Raw genomic sequence first — 22,284 nt, 5'->3', positions numbered from 1 at the left:
ATACAAGACTTCACAAAGCCCATTAAACCCATCAGGACCATATACACGTCTGTGTATTTAGCAGGAGTTTGTGAATGTTTCATTGAATCCAGCAGCAGACTTCTCAAAGGAGCGGCTCTATGGTTCTAGTTTAACACACATCATCCTGCAGCGCTTATCAGACCCAACCAACCCCCTTTTACATACACATCAATGAATAGAAATGCCCATGCTGCATACGGAGAGGCTATGTTAGGGATGGGGGGGCAGCCTGCTGATTCACTTCCCAGCCCCTTCCTCCCTTCCTCCCTCCCTCCATGTGTCTGTATTGTCCTTCCTTTGTCGGGTTAAAATGCTGCTGAATTAGCCTTGTTTGAACATATGCTTGCATCCGCGCCGCGCTGCCCACTGGGGGGGGGGGGGGGGGGGGATTAGGATTAATTGTGATTAAGATGCATTAAACTCACAGAACAGCCATTTTTGGCCAATCAGCAGCAACGTGTAAAACTGATGGCGGGACGCACTGGAGGACAAAAGGTGACGCTAGTCGGGGAACAAAAAGCAGAATCTGATGGTCAATTCTAGTTGATTTAGCAGTTGACCGGGGGGGGGGGGGGGGGGGGCTGAAAAGTGAATCAGTAGGCTGCCCCCCCATCCCTAGAATTCTTAAAAGTAACTAAATTACGATGCAGATTGAACATTCTGGGGGTCTGAGCTCAATGCCCCCTCCACCAGTCGATAACCATTTGGTTCTCTTTAATGGTTTGAACTATGAACTATATATACACAAACCATTATATATATTTTAATGGCGTTATCAAGCTGCATGATGAACATCCCACCGCAGACAAAAGCTGCTTTAACAGAGAACCTGAAGGCTGCAAGAGAGAAAGAGTCATAAATGTATTCATGCACGTTCCATTCTGATAACTTGTAACATTTCTAAATGTTTCAATTGTTCAAATATAATCTATTCCGGAGGGGGAGGGGCCAGGATTAGTGATGGATCAACCGTCCCCAAACTGGCCACAGGGCCGGCTTCTGTCCGTCCTCCTTCCTCGCTTTGTTGCACGTGGACATCGTCGCTGCGAAGTCAGGACGAGGGCATCATGAATTAAACAGCGCACCTCAACGGCACAAGCCGGTGACTAGACGAAAGATGGCAAGACAACCCCTCCTCCCACCGCTCCTTCCTGAAAGCTCAACGACCGTCAAGAGTCGCGCTACTGCTCAAACAACAGACCCCACAGGGAGCACGCGCTGGTGGAACAGCAGCGAGGGAGGGAGTCTAGAGCCGTCGGCGCCCTGCCGTTTTAGTCCCGCGTCTTCTTCAGCTCTGTAACGGTGACGACACGAGCCCAAGCCTCCCTCTCGTACGTAGTCGCTTCCCACCACGCCGCCCGAGACGTGTGTCCACCCCTTTGTGGGTTGTGAGAAGTACGCTTGCATAAATTCGTGTGACCGTGACATCACTACCGAGCCGCTTCACTTTTTAAATCTCCACAAATCTAAAGGTGAGAGAGAGAGAGAAAGCCCGAATATGCCTTTAGGATTGGGAGTCCCAGCTGAAGAGTGTCAAGGTCACATCAGGATGATTTGCCCTCATTGATCGAGGCGCTCTGTGGCACAGCGGCAGGGTGTAAAAGAACACGCCAATTCCATCCGCCATCCCCTCTTCAGGCAGTAAACTCTTCGATCCACTCGACCTATGCTTTCGGTGGTCCGGTAGCGCTTGTGGGAAGACAGCCTCCATCAGCAGCTACAGATGAGCTAGTTGCCATGGGGATAGTCAATGGGCTGGAGACTGAGGACTTTGGGCCAGACAACCACTCAGCATTCAGTTTTACCAGCTAGTAGGTGAGAGAAATGATAAGGGGGGGGGGGGGGATTCAGAGGAGACGAGCAAGGGTCTTTCTCTCCTGAAAAACAAAAGCAAACTCGGGATGGCGAGGAGGGCAGAGAGAGAGAGCGAAGGAGGCGCAGCTGGTTCTCCGGACTAGGAAAACCAGCGGAGCGGAAGAGCTCTGTATTCCAGTGTTCTTGGATACCAGAGTGATGAAGATACAGTGAAGTGAGGAAGCATGAATTACATCATGTGCGGTATCCCACATGTGCGCACTGGATTGGGAGGAGGGGGGGGGGGGGCAGCATTAGGGATGATGTCATTTATAGAAGCACAAAGAGGAGCAGAGACCGAACAGCCTGCAAAACGGAAAGCTTAAAAACCTCCAGAGAAGACAAGTCACAGGTGCTAAGGTGCTTTATTTGACAAACGCATCTCAAAATGACTGACAAAATTATCTCCAGTTGTCACAAGACATATTTTCTTAAAAAAAAAGGAAGTCATTTTTCTTCAGTATGTACAGAAACAAACGTCGTCACAACGTGCTTTTCATTGACAACGCGACACTCGAAGCAAAGATCCTGACGGAAACCTGAAATTCATTCAAGGATTCTCTGTGTGCGATTTAACGCCTCCAGGCTTACAAACATACGGCACCCTTTATCGTTATGGCAATGAGGGTAGAAAAGTGAACATGGCACTGGAGACTCCTAATAACAGAGTATGTGAAAAAATCAAAACCAATCCTCGACTCAAGCGAACAATACGACTATTACATTTCTTCTAGGTATCTAAGGCACTAGCTGTATTTCCCTCGGTAGAAATATCGACTGATCTCTACACACAATGTCCCAGTACAAAAGAACTTCATTAATCTAGGTGCAGGGATGCAAAACTGACGAGTCATCCAAAAATAGTACATCGATTGGTGGAACTTCCGTCTTAGTGCATAGAAGCAAACGCACAAACGGGGCGGTGCTGCTGCCTCCCGTTAGTCCCTTCATTTACATCAAAGGGGACAGAGAGGCTGAAGAAACGGTGCAGACCTCACTCTTCAAGAGATTTGCGTTTCGCATATCGTCATCCTCTTAATCCAAGACACATTGAAGAGCCAGTTAACCCAAATCAGAACCGTGTAGGTACTCGCTCTGCATGCAGTGGTGCCGAGCAACGCGGACAGATTGGGGTTAACCCAGATAAAGGACGGCGCCGCGCTCAGATCCCAGTCCACGATGAAGGTGGATCACGCTCTGTTGCTGGGCCTCGTGAGTTCTATAGGAACACGTCACCAAAACATTGCACCGTCACGTCGGATGATGCACACCGTACACGTTTTATCACTGGAGCTGCACCGCCAGGGTTCAGTGAGGCGTCACGGTCATGAAGGGAAGCGCCCGTTTAATCCTAGTTTACCGCACAGCCGCACCGACATGAAGAGCAGACCACGAGTTCTCTTCCCGGGCTGCGGGTCACAGCGGAACATCAATTTATCAGCACAAGAACTGCACAAAATCAACAAATAATCAGTGAGGTTTCTCCAACAGTATAACCAATTCCCCATCGTGACAACTTCAATATTCATAATGGCCTAAAGCATCTTTTCACGTCTACTCAAGGCTACTAGGACCCTGTATACAACAGTGATTTATGTATATAAGCTAGTCAGCAATATTTGAATGCGAATCTGTCATTTATACAAACCTTAAACAGATACTTGGATTCCAACAGAAAATATTCGATCGGCGGCCACAATACTCAAGTTGGCACGTACTCACAAACACTAGAAAAACGGCAATCGTTGGATCTCCCGAGTAATGTTGGATAAATAGGTACTCGTGTCATAATACTAACCTGAGCAGATAAAGAAACAAACTAGCTCTACAACACTTTGCTTCAGTTTAATCACAGTTTTCGGCGAGTTTCTCACATTTGAGAGGCTCGAGTCGCAGTAATTTGAGGCTGATGACAAATTATAATTTCTTTGCAATTCCAGACTGGAACATTTAGAGAGGGAAAAAAAAGCCAGTGGGTATTTCATAGATACTCAAATGATAATTATGAGTATTTAACAATCCAGATTTAACAATTAGTGCAACAAAACATGTGGTGGAGGTTTTAAACCCGATTCTGCCATCGGTGATAAACCATACAACACTTTATTACGGCAGTAGAACATGTGCTATATTTCAATGAACACGATTACAGCAGGCAGCTAGAAACATGAATTGAATTAGCCCATCGATGCCTCTGACTGGGTTTGTGGAACGATCGTGTGTTTTAGCAGTGAAATGATTCCATCGGTGGTTCTTTGTGGTACGTTGTACTCGACTGATTTGCTTTGTGCTTCGGGGGGGGGGGCATGGCACGGCGGCTGCCATACCGCAGCCTGCTCAGACAAACGCCGCTGCTGCTGCTTCTTAGAGACCTGGCTCCGAGCGCAACTTGTCAAACAAGTCCAATTATAATCGCTTCAGAACCGGAGGATGCGTCCGACTCGGCCTGAAATGCTCCCGTCACACGAAACAGAAGCAACATTATTCCATCTCATTTAATGGAATAATGAATTGAAATAATTCTTATTTAATTTTTGCACCGTATCGTTGCATGACTTTTCTTAAATTTGACGAAGAACCCACTTGGGCCGGTCATCATGCCCAAGTCTCCAATCAAGGTAACTCAAAGGTTGACATGAACCCGAAACAAAAGAAATTATGACACCGTCGTCAATCATGAAGGAATTCTGACTTTTTTTCTCCCCAAATTTCTACGCCTCTGCTGATATTTTCAAAGACAACCTGTGACCATCTGTATTTCCTAATCAGAGGTCATTTAAGCGAATCAAGTATCAACGCATTCAAACTAAGCTAGCCAGCAGGGCTTTCCACTCGACCGATGAAACACCAAATTGACTTGCAGTCCACATAGTAAGGCCGAGAGGGAACATCTTTAGTCCTCACAAACACGACGGAGTGACCAGCTCCTTTCTGTACGCACGCAGATGCGGATTGCTAAAGTGTCTGTGCGGTTCACAGTGTCCACGCCGAGAACAAAAACATCACATCTCAAGTGTCGACCAGGACGGTTGGACAAAACAAAGTGAGCTACAGGAAGGAGATTAGTGGCGTGCACGCGTGGGCGCAGAAGAGGAGTCGGTTTCCGTTTAGCAGGACCACGCAGCTCGTCAAACGTACCACTCCCTGCGCGAGATGACCGACCCGTCTGTGTGAGCGACGTAGTCCCCGTCCGGCCCGCTGTCGTAGCAGTCTTCTGACATGGAGGCGGAGCCGTTTCCCCGCGGCGGAGGGGAACGGGGGTGCCTGGCACATCTGGTCTGTTGGGGGCTACGGTACTCTGGACCCTGTTGCTGGCTGAGGTGAGCGCTCTCCCTCATCGCCCTGGTGTACCCGTTAGCGGGGTACTCCTCTTCGCTGTAGTTGGAATGTTTGCGAGGACGGTCGCCCCATTCCTCCCGGTCGTGGTCCTGATGCTGGGAGCTGCCGCCAGCCTCGGTAGGCTGGAGTTCGTGCTGTGCGGGGGCCTTCTGAAGGTCACTGGGGCCCAGGCACTGCTTGGTGTAATAGCTACCGTGGAACGCCTGCCGCTTTTGGAGGTAACACACCCCAACCAGAGACAGGAGCAGCAGCAGGAACAAGGCCCCGCCTACAGCCCCGCCCACCACGGCGCCGAGATTACTTTCAGGTAGAGCTTCAAGCGTGGGAAAGCCGAGGAGGACAGGGCCCGTTTCGTCCACTAGCGTGGAGGAGGCGGAGCCAGTAAGGACAGGAGCAGTTATGGTGGAAGGCATGGTGGGAGGATCTAATGGAGGGAAGGAGAGGGTGGAAGGGAGAGACGGACAGACAGAAGCAGAGAACGTCAATGCCAACTACATCAGCGTTTCACTAGGCGGGGGGGGGGGGGGGCAGGTAGACAAACATCCGCTAAACTAAACCACCACACACATTAGCACCAACGCGGTGCGGCTGCAGGTCTGAGATGAACTCGGGGAACTCCTGAACAGACTCGCCTCCACGTGATCGAGAGATCCATAAATCAGTGATTTCCGGCTTTCCCATCGGTCCAATCAGTTCCTCAGTGTAAAATACATTTGTTGTTGACATCGGCTCAAATATGTAAATGTCTTAGTTTGAAGGAAACAGCCAAAAAAAAAAAAAATCAGACATTTGAAGAACGGTTTTAGGTTTAATCGTAGTATTAATATTCTACCCAGACAGCAAATTAAACCTTAACGTGTACAACCAGTTATTTTCCTGTTATTTTACAGTATATAAATCATATTTAACAGGAGAACGTTTTGCTTTCATTACACCGCTATCAGAACACAAACTTCAAGTGGATCAGAGGTAATGTCCATATAAAGCTAAAAGCCATAATCAGCAAAGAGTCGAGCGATGAAAGAATCTGCATCTGAAGACTTTGGTCCCGCGCGAGGAAAAGATTCTCGTCTGCGGGACGGCCAGCCTGAACGGGTCTCAAAGCGTGTGAATCGGTCGACTCCACGCAGAGGCAGCCAGCTGAGAGCCGGGCAACACACACACACGCACACACACACACACACACACACACACACCAAAGGCAAACCAACACGTGCACAGAGGGCCTCTCAAAGGAAAATGAGAAATGGATGATAAATAATAAATAGAGTTGAAAAGAACTCGTTAATGTTTGATGAATGTGGGACATCATCTCAGTCAAGCTGCAGGCTTTCGCCTCGTGCTGCACGACACATGCAGAAATAAAAGAAACAGAACAAAGGAGCGAGAGATGAAAAGAATAATCGCACTGGAATCGGAGAAGCTCCAGAGCCGGTAAAGACAGCGTGTGAAAACAAAGGGACATGCTTCCCACACACATCAAGGGTCAGGATAAAACATGCTACACGGCGCCATAGCATGCGCCAGAGCGCAGATTACCGTGGTCTGGAGAGGACTTAAATGCTTACAGCTGTTCAGCCAAGAACCCCCCCCCCCCCTTTGCACATCTGGATACCTAATGCTAATCAGCATGCATTATCACCAAGTGAAAAGGCTGGACATCATCATTGCCACCCAACGGCATCGTGGGTCAGCGCGCACAGAGCAGGCGATAGCGATAGCAATAGCAACACAGGACCACGGTCCAGCTTGAAGGACGCCGCCAGAGGCAGCGGCGTCCTTCTCTGCGCGTGCGCACGTCGGGAGTCCGTTGCGTTCGGGTCTGGGCGCTGTGCTCACCTTGTATGAGAATACGCACGTCTCGACTGCGGAGGCTAACGCCGTTGGCCGCCTCGCACCTGTAAACCCCGGAATCGTTCCGCTGGAGGGGACGAAGGAAGAGCAAAGTGCTGTTGATTATTTCCACCGCTTCCGGCATTTCCCCATCCAGTCTACGATGCACAAGAAACACAAACAGTGAGGAAGACGTACAAACAAGCCACCGTGCAATTAAGCATCTCATATGGACACAACGGGTCAGCTTCAGGATCCGTCCGACACGTACCTGACCCATCGGAAGTGATGGGCCGGCGGGTTTGCATTGGCTCTGCAGGTCATTTGGACATTATCCTGCCCCACATACCAGTCGCCGTCATAGCCGGCAACGGAGACATCAGGGGCAACTGCGATGAGGGGGACAAAAAGCGATCGAAATATTATAAGTGGTCAAAAATGTGTTCATCTACAAATATACTGTTCAACCTCAGTAAATGTATATCGTCCAAAAATATTTCTGGTAGCCAGGCAGTTGTTTACGTCACAAAGCGGCTGCTTGGTTTGCGTTCATTATTAAAGATTAAAACCTGAGCCCCCCCAACGTGCACCGAGGTGTCCGGTCATCAAAAACATTACGTGAACAAACCGCGATTATTCTCACAGCCGCAGCCGTTAGCGATTTCAAGGCAGAACATCAAAACAGTAAACCAGACCCAAGTTAATGCATCCATTGGGCAATGTGGAAAACACCAACTCTCCAGCGCACTAGGACACAAAATAGAAATGTCTAAAGGTATACAAGCAAGGACAGCCTTTCGTGAGGCCATGATTAACACATGCAAGGAGCCTGAATGGATCGTCCTTCGTCTCTTCTGTCAATTTGGCCATTTTCTAAAACGAATAGTTGAAGTGTTTCACAAACATCAACCTCGACAAGGCTGCACATAATCAAAGGACTTGCTTTCCAAAATCAATCAACCCTTCAGTGTGAAGGTGATAAACTTTGTAAAGCACTTTTCAAAAACATGCAACATGCAAAATTATATAAAAAAATAAAGTGCAAACTGCAAAAGACTCCAATGAAAGTGTTTAAATCTCTGCAAGTATTTTTAGATAAAAAGGTCAGACGTGCCGTTTGAACGTTGAATGCACGAGGGAAAGGCGGCAAGCCTCCCCTCCTCCATGAAGGAGCAGGAAGGGGAGGATCTTCTCCGTTACCTTCCATTTTAGACTACGGTTCACGGAGATGCCTGAAAGTGAAGTTCTGCTCACCATCCAGCAATTTTAAACAAATCTATACTTATGCACAACGTTCTGATCAAGACTCGTCCCCTTAAAAGCGAGACCGACCCCCTTTATGCTTCTACAAGCCTCCAACAGGCATTTATTAATGGTTGAAGAGTAAAAAGCTTACACTGCACATCCAGCTGGTACGGGATCCTGAAGTCAGTCTGCAGCGCCGGGTGGCGAACCACACAGGCCAGCGTGTGGCCCTGGATGTGACGAGTCGGCTGCCACAGGTAGCGCACCTGCGTGCTGGTGGTGCCGTTGACGTCGTCAAACAGCTGCACTTCCGATTGGCCGAACAGGTTGGACTCCCAGAACACCTCGGCCGGGGGCCGGGCCCGCTCAGCAATGCAGGTGGCGACCACGGTATCGTTTCCGCCGTCGATCAGGGCGGTCGAACCCGCGGACACGAAGACCTTTGGCTCCACTGCGATTCAGCGGCGACGAGGAAACGAAGAGATGGAAAAAGAATTTAAAAACCCGTCCGAGGCTATCTTACGGAGTTAACGGCACCGCTCGACTGAGTGCACGCACAAACAGTTCGGGAAATATAAACAGACTAGAGCGCTCCACCATTTGCTCTTCAATCCATGGGCTAACATTAGACAAAGACTGAAGTGTTTTCTGCCCCCCCCAAAAAGGAAATGCGCACAACGAGTCGGATGCTTTTTACTCATACGCTTGATTTTAAGCTATATCTTGATAAATGTAAACCCTTTTTAGCAATACTATGAAACTGATTTATGACATTTTGATCCCAACTAACAAACGTTCCTGTCATCAAAAAGGCAAAAGGCTCGTACAGAAATCAACACAAGTACTTACCGAGTACAGTGACGGTAGTCGTGGCTTGAGTGTTTCCCAGGGGGAAGGTGGCGACCTTACAGGTATAGATCCCGACATCAGAGAAGCCCACGTTTTCCAGTACGATGGTGGCATCGTGGGAGGTGGGCGAGCGAAAATACAGCCGATTGATAAACTCCGGTGGGATGGAGATTCCAAAAAGCGGGTTGTAAACAGCCACCGTGACGGAGCCTGAGGGCAGGCGGCGCTCCCAGGAGCTCTGGGTGAGGGTGAGGTTTGCCCCCACCTGCACCCTGCACCCCAGCGTCACATTCTTCCCCAGCACAGCGTTCACCCTCTGGGGCACCAGCACCTGACTGCCCCACACACCTGCCAAGAGGGACACACAGTCTAAACTTGCACCACATTGATATTCATTGACGAAGAGGTTTGGATGATTTCAAGCTCTAACGATCAAAGACTAAAGAGCCCAGAGTGCTTAACCAAATTGATGAGACGTCTGAAGGAGGCCACTGGTGCAGTCGATTTGGAGGGGGGGGGGTACTTCAAATAGTTATATTTGTTAAAATATTTATAGTCCATTCATTTCATTCTCGTCCTCATACTGCAGCTGTTCAGATCACACATTCTGGTCCTGCATTTCAACGTGAGAAATGAACTGCAAGCAGTAAACAGATAACAGAGTAATCAATAAATCTTATGTTCTTCAAGTTCTGGGCTTACATTACCTCAAGATGACATTTTGTGCCGGAGCTCTAGTCTCAGAACTCTTTTTAATTTCACAATAGACAGAAAATGTGCTTGAAATGAAATAAGTTACTTTAAGTAAATAGCACATTCTATTCAAACATTAGGGTAATCAATACAACGGCAACCACTCAAGAAGACTGCGATCGCGTCAGCAGAACCGACTGCTTTCAACGGACGAGCCCGTTTCGTCTGACTCGTTCCTTTTGCTGACCCAATTCTGAAATTAAAAGCAGACGTCCGCACGTCCTTTGTCCCAATATAACCAACCCACGCTCCCCGTCACCTGCACTCAGGCACGTCTCAAAAGCAGCGAGCTCAATGGCGTGTTCAAGAGAGTCAAAGGGAACGAACAGATTGAGACTGACAGGAAAAACCTGACGGGGTGGGATATGCTAATGAGGATGACATCATCGCCGAGGAAAGGAAGGAAAGACTGGAGAAGAAGCAAGAGCAAAGTCACGAATTAAACAAGTGAGCAGAGATTTACCATCAGGACTCTGCTAAACAAAAAACAGACGCGTGACTTTACGGATTTATAAAAGATAATTTAACGCGGCTAGAGCGCCAAAGATCACTAATCGCAACGAGCTGCCAGCAGGAAGACATCATAAATCAAAACCTGCTGCGCTGCTTGGCAACTGACTGCAGATATTCTATTGTTGTTTTGCCAGAAGCTGCTCTTTCATTTGGCCAATCATCCTCAAAAAAGTCCATGTCCTAAAATATTAGGGGTCCAGAAGTTCCCCCATCGCCAAAACTGGATTTTGTGCGTCTGCTCTCAAGCCACAAGTTTAAAGTTGGACACCGCGCTTATTCAACGGTGTTTCAGCTTTCCATTTTAGTGTCAGAGGTTAAATAAAAAGCTCCTTTAAAACGGATTCTACATGATGATGTATACAGAAACCTGATTAGTGTGGTAGTTTAATCAATGCTGCTTGAGAATAAATTGCATTAAGCTGCTTTTATTGAAAGCAGTTTCGCATCTTTTTCTATGGTGGAACAGATGGCGGCATAAATATAACCGACCATGAAATCTTGAGCGCAGACTCGGCATCGTGAGTCATCATATTGCTCATACAGTAAAAGGCAGTAGAGATTCACACGAAAGCACTAGATCTGAATTTATGTGCAATTTAGGCATTTAAATTTATTTAAAAGGATATTTCCTTTAATTTGTTAATCCATAATTACCTGCTTTTAATTGCCACCATGACATCATATTCTGTATTTCATAAACAAAACTCATGAGCTCTGCTTTATGCAATCCAGCAGTTTAAGATTTGGACAGCAGAGATGATTCTAAATCAAATAATTAGAACTAATAAGATTTGTTGACTTCCAGTCCAATATCACGCATCCACATCTTCAGTTACCACTAAAGTATATTTGTGCAGACCCACAAAAGAAAAACTGCCATAAGCATAAACAACAACTCTAAAAGAAACCGCATCAAGCTCAGTTTCTGTGAACCATACGGCGACGCTGCGCTCAGATGTGTCCGAGCCTTACGTCAGTCAGTTCACCGGCCAATAATGGATCATTTTCAAATGCAACAGAAGTGACTGTTCCCACTCATTAGCAAGCTAATATTAGCATCTGACTCACACCGGGTGGACATCATCCAAAGTCGCAGTCTTTTTAGTCTGTTTTACTGCGTCGCTGGCTTAAAAACAAACAAACAAACAAACCACGAGTTTATTTTGCAGAGGGAGGACTGCACTCTCTACACCACACCCCCGATTGAATGGAAGTGATACGAGATCAGCAACGATCACTTTACTTCACAATTAAAAAATTACATAGAATGCAACCAGCTTACTTAAGCAGAATTTATTAGCAAATATTCTGCGAGACAGAAATCTGGGTTGAAATATTTCACATTTGAATTAGGGTTGCAAACCTCTCGAGTCAGATTCTGTTGGGCAATTTGCATTTATCGTATCTCTTTAGTACGTTTCAAAATATTTGTTCCCATGAATTAGTGATCAGCTGCACTGCGATCTTTTTTGTTACTATTGAAATTTGCTCTCGTGTGCGTTCTTTCCCTCATCGACTTGGAGAAGAGAATTTAGAGAGGGCAGGTGGAAAGCAAGCAGCCTTTTTCCCCGCACTCAGCGTGTAACGGAGGTATAGGGACTTAAATTTTTAACGGTGGCACGGTGACGACCTTACATAAGCGTGCCCTCGTTCTCTCCCACTCAGAAAAAGGGATGCGAATAAGGGCGAGGTCTATTTGATCTCAGAGGCAGTCGGCCTCGACACAAATCATGAGAAGCTTTTCCCTCTTCTGTTGCCTTCAGGGACCAAGAAAAGAAGTTGCTTTAAGTTCTTGCAACTCTTACATGCTCAAAGAGAACAGCTTATTGTTGACACTTTCAATTTGGTTGGTAAATGCAGCGCAGCCTCTCTTTCATACACAGAAGCAAACCGATTGCAGATATGCCGGCATCGAGGACAACGCCGCTTTGCTGGGGACTTCTCACTTCATCAATATTACCATTACACGAACCACTTAGATGGGAGGAAGTGAATTCATTCGTGTGTTGCCGGAGGGTTGTGCGTCTCGTTGAAAGTAGATTATAAAATGTCGGGGTGGAAAAGGTTGAGCCTGCTGTTCAGAGCAGGACCGGGAAGGTTTGGAGGTTTCCGGGTGTCGAGCATTAAAGCCTTGAATCATGTTTTGCACATTTAATAAAGAGCCCGATGAGGAGTTCTGGTGACGCAATGAACTTTTCAATCCGACAGAAGAGGTCAACAAAGCTAAAAAAGTGGAAACACCAGTCACCTCTCTGAAAAGGGCGACGGCGATCCGCATGTCCGAGCATCTCGGGTAACAAACTGCTCTTAAGACTCGACACGTTTGCCAGAGACCTGATTATTTTAATAATACCATTAAAAGTTAATGACAATGCGTCACACAAGAACGATTTCATGCCACGTTTTCAGCCTGCTGATGCTTCTGTCCTGAGGTATGCACATTCGTATAAAGCTATGACGGCTCCATTTCCCTTGGATGTGTAACCAAGAATTTATTTTGCCAACGCAAAATTCCTGAAGCAGAATATATTTTGTGTTTCTGTATCTTTCAGCCCTGGTGGCTAAAAATAATAAATGTTTTATTAAAAACACAGTGCATCTCGGCTGGCCTAAGAACATCATGCCTGCCCCCCCCCCCTTTAAGGTGGAGACCTTATTAGTTGGGAGAGACAAAGTCATCAGAGTCAAATTTGATGGATCTTCAAAAGTTACGAGAGAGATCCTGTAGTAAAATAGACAACCGTCAATCTAGTGATGATAACAATTAGATCCCAAAATCTATGGTTGTGCTCGCGTTACCACGGACTCATACGAGGGCTAAACTATCAAGGGACGGATGCTTTTAAACACAGAGACATAATGGGGGAGCTGGGGGTGGTTCTCAGCGCGCATGAAGCATCTTCAATCAGAAACGGTTTCTCTTTTTTTTTCCTCTGTACATAAAGTAATCTTTTCGGTCATTCTTAGAAACAAACTGCAACATTAATCCGTGAATGCGCCGAACTGAGAATAGATGCGAGCTCTCAGCGTCCAGACGGAGCTCCAGCGCGTTTCTGTTCCGTTCTTTGAGCTTCAGCCGGAGTTAGTTAATCACCCACAGCCCTGATTGGACCACTAACGAGCCGCACCGCGGGCGCACATGGCGGAGGAACCGCTGCACGCATCCGGAGACGCGCGCGCGTAAGTTCTTTAAACCCCCCCCCCCCAAAAAAAAGCAGCTGACGCGACACCTTTGCTTTCATGCTATTTATATAAGAAAATGCTTCAGGAGCCAACATGGCTGCCAGAGAACCCGCAACGACCCGCGTGGAGGTTCCCGTGGCGGCGCGGTGACAACAAAAACGCTCCCGCCGCGCCAGCCTCCGGTCGCCGCGCCGTCACCCGCGGCGGCGGCGGCGGCGTGGAACGGCGACCGCTCCGGAGCGCTCCGGTGAACTTGTAACGAACTTTCAATAAAAGGACACCTGCTACACCTTGTGCACGCACACACGCGCGCACACGCACGCACGCACTGCTAGCTTAGTGTCCCCGAGCTGCTCTCTTGTGGTGATGCTGCGAAAGCAGATTCATCTCTTCCGACAAAACTTCTGTGTGACGCTAATTAAGACTTTTAAATAGAAATCCAAAATGAAAACTCACCCGTAATACCGCAGAGCAGGTGAAAGAAGGCGGCCCTGCCGCGCTGCCCGGGGCAACTCTTCAGAGGCGACGGGGACATTCTCTCAGTCTCTTTTCCACAGGACGCCAGAAGCGCAGGCTGCTCGCCAATTTAACGGGATGTGCCGAACGGAGGAAGCTCCTCGGCAACAACTCCGAACTGCATGTGGACTGTACCATCTCCTCAACGGGGAGGGGGGGGGGGGGGGGGGACCAGCGCTCACCTGCCAGAGGAAGTAAAGAGTTATGTGACGTGATTCTACAACAACTTCCCTCCGTAGGAATAATCCATTAATATACGCATTACGTCATCTCTGTTGAACATCTGAACGTTGATTAATGTTAATTTTGCTACTTTAGCCTGTTTATGAAAATAAATACTTTGATGTAAAGTTATAGGATTTTTTTTATGTACTTTAATGTGCTGAAACAATTTTGATCTTCGCTGCTTGGTCCAGATTTAGGTCCTCTCGTTTAGGTGATGTCATTTAGTCTGACTAGTGGTTCCCCAAAAAGACAAGGACTCCGAAACTGACTCAAATCTGACCACAGGTCCCAATTTGATTTATAAAATATATTAAACCCCGAACCAATATTATCATTGGAATACTTTCAGTGCTTCCTCTGATCCCTGATATGAAAGCCATAGATTTTTACCGTGCCCAATTTCACCTACACACCCAGCAAATCCAGATTTCAGTTAAACCACGGGCAGACATTGTTTTACATACATGCACGAAAAGCACAAATGGAATTTATAATGTCCATAAATGCTTATGTTTTATTTAGTTTGGCCAGTTTATGGTAGATTGATATTTCAATGCATGGTATTCCAGAAATATTTTAACGGTGCAGTTCACAGTACTGTAGTATTTTCCTAAGACAAGTCAAAGTATCTACGGGACAGATCATCTCAACATTGGCATCCCACATAAGGTCTACAAATTTACCGAGGTCAGCACTTTAATTTGAGTCTCAGCGCTGTCCTGGAGGGCCACAGGAGATGCAATTTACTCTCCCACCGTACCATTAATCTGAAACGCTTTTGTGAATTTTTTTTATTTGTGTGCTAGGATGTCTTTTCTTTAATATCCCCAGAAAAATACAATCTAAAATAGCGCTTAATTCGATTTACAGGCATGTTCTGTAGCTATATTAGATTTAATCAAATTATAAAGTTTTGTCCCTTTGCAGGCTCAATTTCAACAAATTGCAAACTTCCAAACACAACTAAAGTTTTTGTGAGATTATTTTTTGCATGCAGCCAACTCTGCTGGTTTGTCACCAGTTTTGGCACTTGGTTTCCAGAGGACAAAATCTTTTAGAATTTTTGTGGACATGTCTCCACAAAATGGAAAAGTGTCACATAATCTGTGTCATCGAAAGGAAAACTGAGGCTGGCGTGATTAAACTTTCATTATTAAACCAAAGCCACAGACGCCATTTTGTTGGTTGAAGGGTCGTGATAACAGCCTCTCCCTTATGCTCCTGCTCTCTGTCTCCAGGTACTCTGTCTTTCTGGAATGTTTTTCAACCATTCAAAGGTTCCTTCATGAAGGCCAGAGGAGTATTGAGAGGGCTTAAGCTTGCGGTGGAGTAAAGATCGGTTTAATTAGTCCAACTCCCACTCAAACATGTCTTTTATCCTATGGGTCAGCGCCTCCCTCCCTGTTTAAACACATAAATTGTTCCCTCCCTGCTTTCTGTCTGCATTGTTTGTGCTACACAAGTGTCCTTCTGGACTGTGAGAAAGAGGAGGGGGCAGGTATTCCATCAATAATATCATGTTGCACAACACCTGCAGGGTTTTGTTTTTTAAACCTCATCAATTCTCAGGTGCCATATATATACTTTTAAAAGTACACCCAACCGCAGCAGGCACTGATGAATTAACAGACCAAAGGTGACATCTGCTGGCTGAAGGGATAAACTCCACACAAGCCCTTAAATAATTTTAAGTGGCTTTTCGTCCAACTACTAAATAGGGTGTATACATTTCTATGCTCGTGGTACGCTCTCTGGATTAGTGTAATTCCCTTGTGTAAATAGCGCAATATGGATTTGGGGGAAAAAAGGTCTAATGCAAATTATGAAAAAATTAATCAGAAAAATTAATCTGAATATAATGCTGTGCTTTTTTGCACATTTATCACACATGTGCTTGACTATCTACATGGAATTTTGTCACACTTGAAAGTGAATTATTCAAAGTATAAATATATTCAGCTTTAGAATCAAAATGTAAATAGCGTCTAAATAGTTTACACAAGAATTTAATGTGATCTTAGATCATCAAATCTTTGCTCATTTATTACCATCTACACATGATTGTTTTTATACACAAATGTAAATTCAAGAAGTGCATTTGACAAACTACCACATTTAAAATGATCACGATGTATTTTAATAAACGTTCCAAATATACAGGGATGAGAAGTTTTTACAGTATCCATCTTTAATCATGGTAAACATTACAAACACAAAAATATCGACGATGATGCAATCATTGCAACGACGTATAAACAAGAACCACATTACTTGAGAAATGAAAAAATGTTGTAAAAGAAAAGTACTCAAAATCCAGTGTTTTAAAATAAATACAGTATGAGGCAAAGCCGAAAGACAAAGTAACATAACATAATGTTAATGATTCTTAAGTTACAGTAAAATTGAAAAAGGACGTGATTGAATCTTCAACGTTTCCTTTATAGCTGCTGGCTATACGTAGTCTGAAGACTGGAAATTAGCTGTGGAAAGATTATCACATTAAATATCATGATAATCAATGACAATGTTATATTTTAACTATTACGGCACATATTTGTATCTTCAGTGCATGTATTCCTTGGCAGGAAGTGCACTTACCACATATATCCTTCCTTAAACTCAGTGAATTTGTGCCGGACCATAAATGTCGCTATAGCATCCGCTACCTGCAGCAGATCAGAATATTTAAGTCAAACAGAATGTGGATCAAACAATCACACAAAGCCAGATGTAAATGACATGACAAGCCACAATATCGCAGTGTGTCAAAGCTCCTCTTTGTCTTATACGGTGGAACCTCGGTTCTCGAACGTAATTCGTTCCGTAATATTGTTCAAAAACCGAAACTATATAAATACATGCCTACAATTATATTAATATGTAACTACGTGCATCTAAACAACAGATAACACATACAAGTATAAATAGTATGAAAAACAAAAGCATAATAAAAGTTAATTCATTTGTTCACGCTGCTTTCCTCCTTCCTTTGCCGGGTGTATTACTGCTGCCTTTCTTTGGACCCATGACTCAAAAGCTCAAAAGAATACATGTGACACACGGGTAGGTGCGCAGCCTCTCTCCTACGGCAGACCTACTCAAACGGAACCTACTCGGGGAAGACTCCGCATTCTTCGGTTCGCCTCGGCTCCACTCGTGTGTTCAGATCCCAAAGATCTGTTCGACTTCTGAGGCATTTTAAACTTGTTGGAGAACCGAGGTTCCCCTGTATCTACTACGAGGTAATAGGGCAGTGCTTTAGTGTAACGCCGACAGCGGAGTCGGGTAAAGACCCTTACCTTTTCAGGGGCATCCTCGTGAACAGCATGACCACACTGAGGGAGGACTTGCATCTGAAACTTTCCTGTGAGAAAGACAGTGACAGTATGGATATTCTTGAAACGTACATTGGGGGGGGATACATATAACCTGCTTCTTACCTTGCATCTGTCCAATAGTAAGGTCTTTGTCAAGCCTGTCCACACCTGCGCAATGGATTAAGTTCAGGGTGAAAATTTGCGATCAATGGCAAAATAACTTCAAACTGCTTGAACATGATCTGAAAATCCATTCAAATGTTTATTCAGTCTTTTTTTCTTCTTCGATATACATTTGGAATATAAAGTAATAATATACATCCGGGAGCCTCGGGCCGCAACGTGTGCACACGCCGCCATTCCGGAAACGGAAAACAGATCTAACCTGCGAGCAGAAGCAGTTTAGGTACACGGCAGGTAAGAAAAAGGGCAGATAAGCCTTGGAACCATCCCTCCCAGTATTTTTCTGTCTTTGACAGCTCCACTCGCCAAGTAAAGATGCTTTCCTTTTTAATCTGTAAGGACAAAATCAACCTCTTGAGGAAATATTCATGGTCTCACCAGGAGACATTTTAAAACAAGAAGTACCTCTTGGTAATCTTCCTTCATCCTTTTCTTGTTAGATTCCGCTTCTGCTTCCGTTTCTTCTTCTTCCTCCTCTTCTATTATATCTTCACCAATGCTGTTAGACATACATGGATTGCTTGCGGATTCCTCACATCTGCAAATACAAAGAGAACATTAAAATAAGGATCAAACCCGCACGACAAATAAACACAGATTCGAAACATCGTAGTCGTACTTCTTCACCTGGCCTCCCATCGATACTCGTGCTGATTCAATGTTACGTATCTGGCCACTCTTCACGCTATTAATAAAAAAAATTAACAAACATTCAGACATCAAGGTCCATCTTAGAGGGTTTGGTAAACAATGCATAATAATCATGTTGTGCGTTTACCTCCACTCAATGGCATTCTCGAGGGATTTAAATGTCTTAGGTCGACTTCTGAGGAAATTCTGCATACTGTTCAAAGCATCCATTGCTGTACCTGAATGCAGTTAAGTATTTTGTCATTAAACTCACAATAGTGAGTGCACGATTAATTTAATTAGGACTTTCTTTAACCAAATGATCTGTTAATGTACAGTAATACCAAGTATAATTTGGTAATATGATATAATTAAATGATCAACAGTAATATAGAAAGTAGTTTTATTACGAGAGTAGCACAGACGGTAGCGCTAATGGCGGTGAGCTGGAAGAGGGAAGGAGGTTGGACGGTACGTAGAAACTTTATTCTGCAATTGTATGGAACGTACAAGTACGGGAAGTTGCTCAAAGCTAAATTTTGCTCGCAGGTTTGCTCGTGTCTCTGAACCCTCGTATGTCGAGATATTACTGTAGAGGTAAATTCAACGAAGCATCTTCTATGATGGTGTCTTCCGTTTACGAAATTGCCATTTATTACCTTCTACAACGTCAATGACACAGAGCCCAAGCAGAGATGGAATATGATTGGCAGCGGCTGTGTGAACTGCGATGGCCCCACCCATGCTATGTCCAATAATCATGATCGGGGGCGGGTTCTCTGCATAAAGCGCCTCCACCACTTTACCAATGTCCCTTTAGAAAGAAAAGTAATAATGTTATGCTTGATGTGTCTGCGTAGCTGAATATACACTCAGACCATTTTACTAGTCTGCAAGCGATTATTAAGAAAAATAAAAATCTGTGAACTGCACACACTTACTTGGCCATTGTGTCCGAAGAGAGATCATCAGGATTTTTCACTTTGGTGTCGCCTACAGGCCATGAAGGAGAAGCACATTTTGAAAATTCGACTCGCAACACTGTATAACGGGATAAGGATGTGATACAGCAGTACTACTGAAAAAGGTTGTGATGCTTGAGTCGCTAGTCAAACAGCAAAACCTCAACTGTAAGCAAAATGCCTCATGGCCATAGTTTAATTTCATCGTCCGACACATCACACTGGTAAGCAAAGCTAATTTAGATGAGATTAACTATAAAGATACATTTAAATTCTGACGTATAATACATTTGGCCTTTTGACTATAGAAACTTTAGTGACGGACACAGAATCACGGGATGTTTATTCAAGTCGACATTTATAAAAAACAGACATGACAACAAAGGGACTTATAACGCTGCCCAACCAAACTGACAAATCCACCAAGACCTCCATTTCGAATAACTTTTGTGACGACCTATATTTACCGTGAGCACGAAGGTCCATAGCCACCACCCTGCAGTTGATCCTGCTATATATGACAGCCTGCAAAGACACATGGACACCACTTGAATTCAAAAGCATTTTACATATTGTTTGTTTTGGATTAAGAGTCTGTATAACAGTTTTCATGCTCACAGTGAGCACTGCCCAGGAGAGCGCAGAGTGACCTCCTCCATGGAGCAGTAGCAGCACAGGACCGTGGGAACCGCTGCAGTAAATTCGGAAAATGTTCAAGGCAGTCAAGAAAATGCATCCCGGAGCTGTGTCACAGTTAGAATCTAAGTACAAAAGGGCAATAATGATTAATTGTACAAACTGACTATCTTTGAGCAGGTATACAGAATTACATATTGCTAAATCTGACATGCCCTAGTTAGATTTGATTGCCACACTACAGGTTAAATCATCCATGGTGAACTTTTTCATGAGAAGTAATCAAGGATATATCCTTCCCGTTTTCATTCTCCACCTCAACATCTTCCAGGGTTTCAAAGTAGTGGCTCCAAGGAAGGGGGGAAAAATCTCTCTTCCGTCCAGGTCTGTATAGAAAAAAGGTTCAATGATTAAAGTTCATGAAAACCCACGTGGACACGGGGAGAACATGGGAGAGTGGCGAATGGCAGTGACAAGAAAAGACGCACGAGGACGATGGAGATGAAGCATGCAATTATCAATAAACATGACCGTAGTGTCTGCGCAAGTGATTTGGGACAGCAGTACGAGCGCAGTACATCAGCGATATGTACAATCCTCAAACAGAAGGATGTGATCAAGAACACAAAGAATTCAAACTATTACCTCCAAGTTTATGTAAGTGTACGCGTAAAGGTACAATTAATATTCCTTGAGTATTCATACATACTCAAGAGAACTTGGACAGTACTTCTTTGTCCCCCAAACATGGTATTATATGTAGTAGTTGTAGTAGTTGTGTGTATTAAAAGAATACAATAAAATCATATCCAAACAATCATTATGGTATGTAATCAATGCTCACGCTAACCCTGCCATAGTTCAATTATTGTTAATCAGCTAAGCATCATTGATAACTACCATCACTGCTACTTTAATCTGAAATATACAGCGTTTGTTTGACAATTAATTTAACAATCGCCTCCACAGCTGCTGCCCCATCTTTCGGGAAACGACGAAAATGATAACAATGAAAAAAGTAAGCAGTTGATGAAATAGTGTATTTTATAATTAGTAACACATTCAGACAGTCAGCAGTTAACATGGCGCTACTGAGCCGCTAGCTAACTCACCCCATTTTCATTTTGGAGCCGGACTGAAATCCACCGGGCAAAGGAGGTCTGGAAGCGAGCAGACCTAAATGCAACTGTTTCTCCATGTTGCCGGAAGCCGGGTCGGGATCTGTCAGGAATAGTTAACGAGACATTCCGCCTCTAACGCAGACCGGCATCGGGCAAAGCGCAGCTGAACGAGGTAGCAGCTAAACGCTCTTCTTCTGCTGCTGCTGTGATTAGTTTAAATCGACTTCTTCGTTGATTACATTTCCCAAGTAGGTTAATTTGGTCTATTTAAAGGACTACTGCCACCTGCTGTTTACAAAATGACTTACGTCTACAGTATGTGGGGGGGACAAGATACTACGGAAAGGTTTGTTAGCAGATTACAGGAAAACTGCAGGATGGATCATGAGGAAAAACAATCTGAAGATGTGTGTTGGTCTAATTTAGTTCCCATTAAATGTTGAGAACTGATCCAGAATGATGTCACAAATAAATAGGCCTCAATGATTTAGTTGCTGTCCAGGGTCTTTGTTTTCTCAGCATTTATAGCCACCAGTGCCAGGCAACAGGTCCTATGTGCTGTGGACGGCATGCCATTCATTGATAGATTATGATCATTGTCTGTCTGTCTGTCTGTCTGTGAGCAGGATTACGGAAAGCTGCTTAATGGATCTTAATGGATAGTTAGAAAATCATTTAATTTTGACAGCAATCCGGATACGTCTGGATACAAAAAAAAGTCCAATCTCTGCTGTCCAATCACTGATCAAAGATAAAAAGAAGATGAGGAAGGTCAAAGGTCCTGATCAAACAAAAATCAAAGGTCCTGATCACGTAGTGAAATATATTTCACTACTTTCAAGTGCTTCGACCTGCATCCTCGTTGTGGTAAGATCTGAATAGCCCTTGATTGTCAGCGTCAGTAGTCAAGCTTAGTGTGAACCCTAGTTTACTTGTGACTCGAAAAGAGGTTCCTTTCATCACCCCGAACCACACAATATAGCATGGACGGAGGGAGGGATGAGTCTAATGAATCAGCAGTATTCTTAATGTTATAGGAAGGAACATGATAGGAAGGAATAAGATCATTCTTATTAAATTAGCACAAAGTAGTAGCAGGTCAAT

At 44.8% G+C, this 22,284-nt stretch overlaps 2 protein-coding genes across 2 annotated transcripts; both read right to left on the bottom strand.

Annotated features, from left to right (window-relative positions):
• Nucleotides 1-5,003: 5,003 nt before the first annotated feature.
• Nucleotides 5,004-14,125, bottom strand: nectin3b (nectin cell adhesion molecule 3b). The gene is made up of 6 exons (XM_068744882.1): nt 14,047-14,125; nt 9,142-9,489; nt 8,444-8,743; nt 7,319-7,436; nt 7,054-7,205; nt 5,004-5,638 (listed from the first exon to the last, which is right to left on the bottom strand). The coding sequence occupies exons 1-6, from the start codon at nt 14,123-14,125 to the stop codon at nt 5,004-5,006; spliced, it is 1,632 nt and encodes a 543-aa protein (XP_068600983.1).
• Nucleotides 14,126-16,461: 2,336 nt separating this feature from the next.
• On the bottom strand, nt 16,462-21,311 carry ppme1 (protein phosphatase methylesterase 1). The gene is made up of 14 exons (XM_068744705.1): nt 21,172-21,311; nt 20,352-20,445; nt 20,042-20,134; nt 19,891-19,948; nt 19,403-19,454; nt 19,121-19,275; nt 18,610-18,700; nt 18,451-18,516; nt 18,237-18,369; nt 18,034-18,163; nt 17,772-17,816; nt 17,631-17,695; nt 16,930-16,997; nt 16,462-16,811 (listed from the first exon to the last, which is right to left on the bottom strand). The coding sequence occupies exons 1-14, from the start codon at nt 21,255-21,257 to the stop codon at nt 16,808-16,810; spliced, it is 1,140 nt and encodes a 379-aa protein (XP_068600806.1). The 5' UTR covers nt 21,258-21,311; the 3' UTR covers nt 16,462-16,807.
• Nucleotides 21,312-22,284: the final 973 nt, after the last annotated feature.

The sequence above is a fragment of the Brachionichthys hirsutus genome, chromosome 10 (assembly GCF_040956055.1).
Source record: "Brachionichthys hirsutus isolate HB-005 chromosome 10, CSIRO-AGI_Bhir_v1, whole genome shotgun sequence".
Lineage (NCBI taxonomy): Eukaryota > Metazoa > Chordata > Actinopteri > Lophiiformes > Brachionichthyidae > Brachionichthys > Brachionichthys hirsutus.
This window is presented reverse-complemented; position numbering and strand designations above follow the sequence as displayed.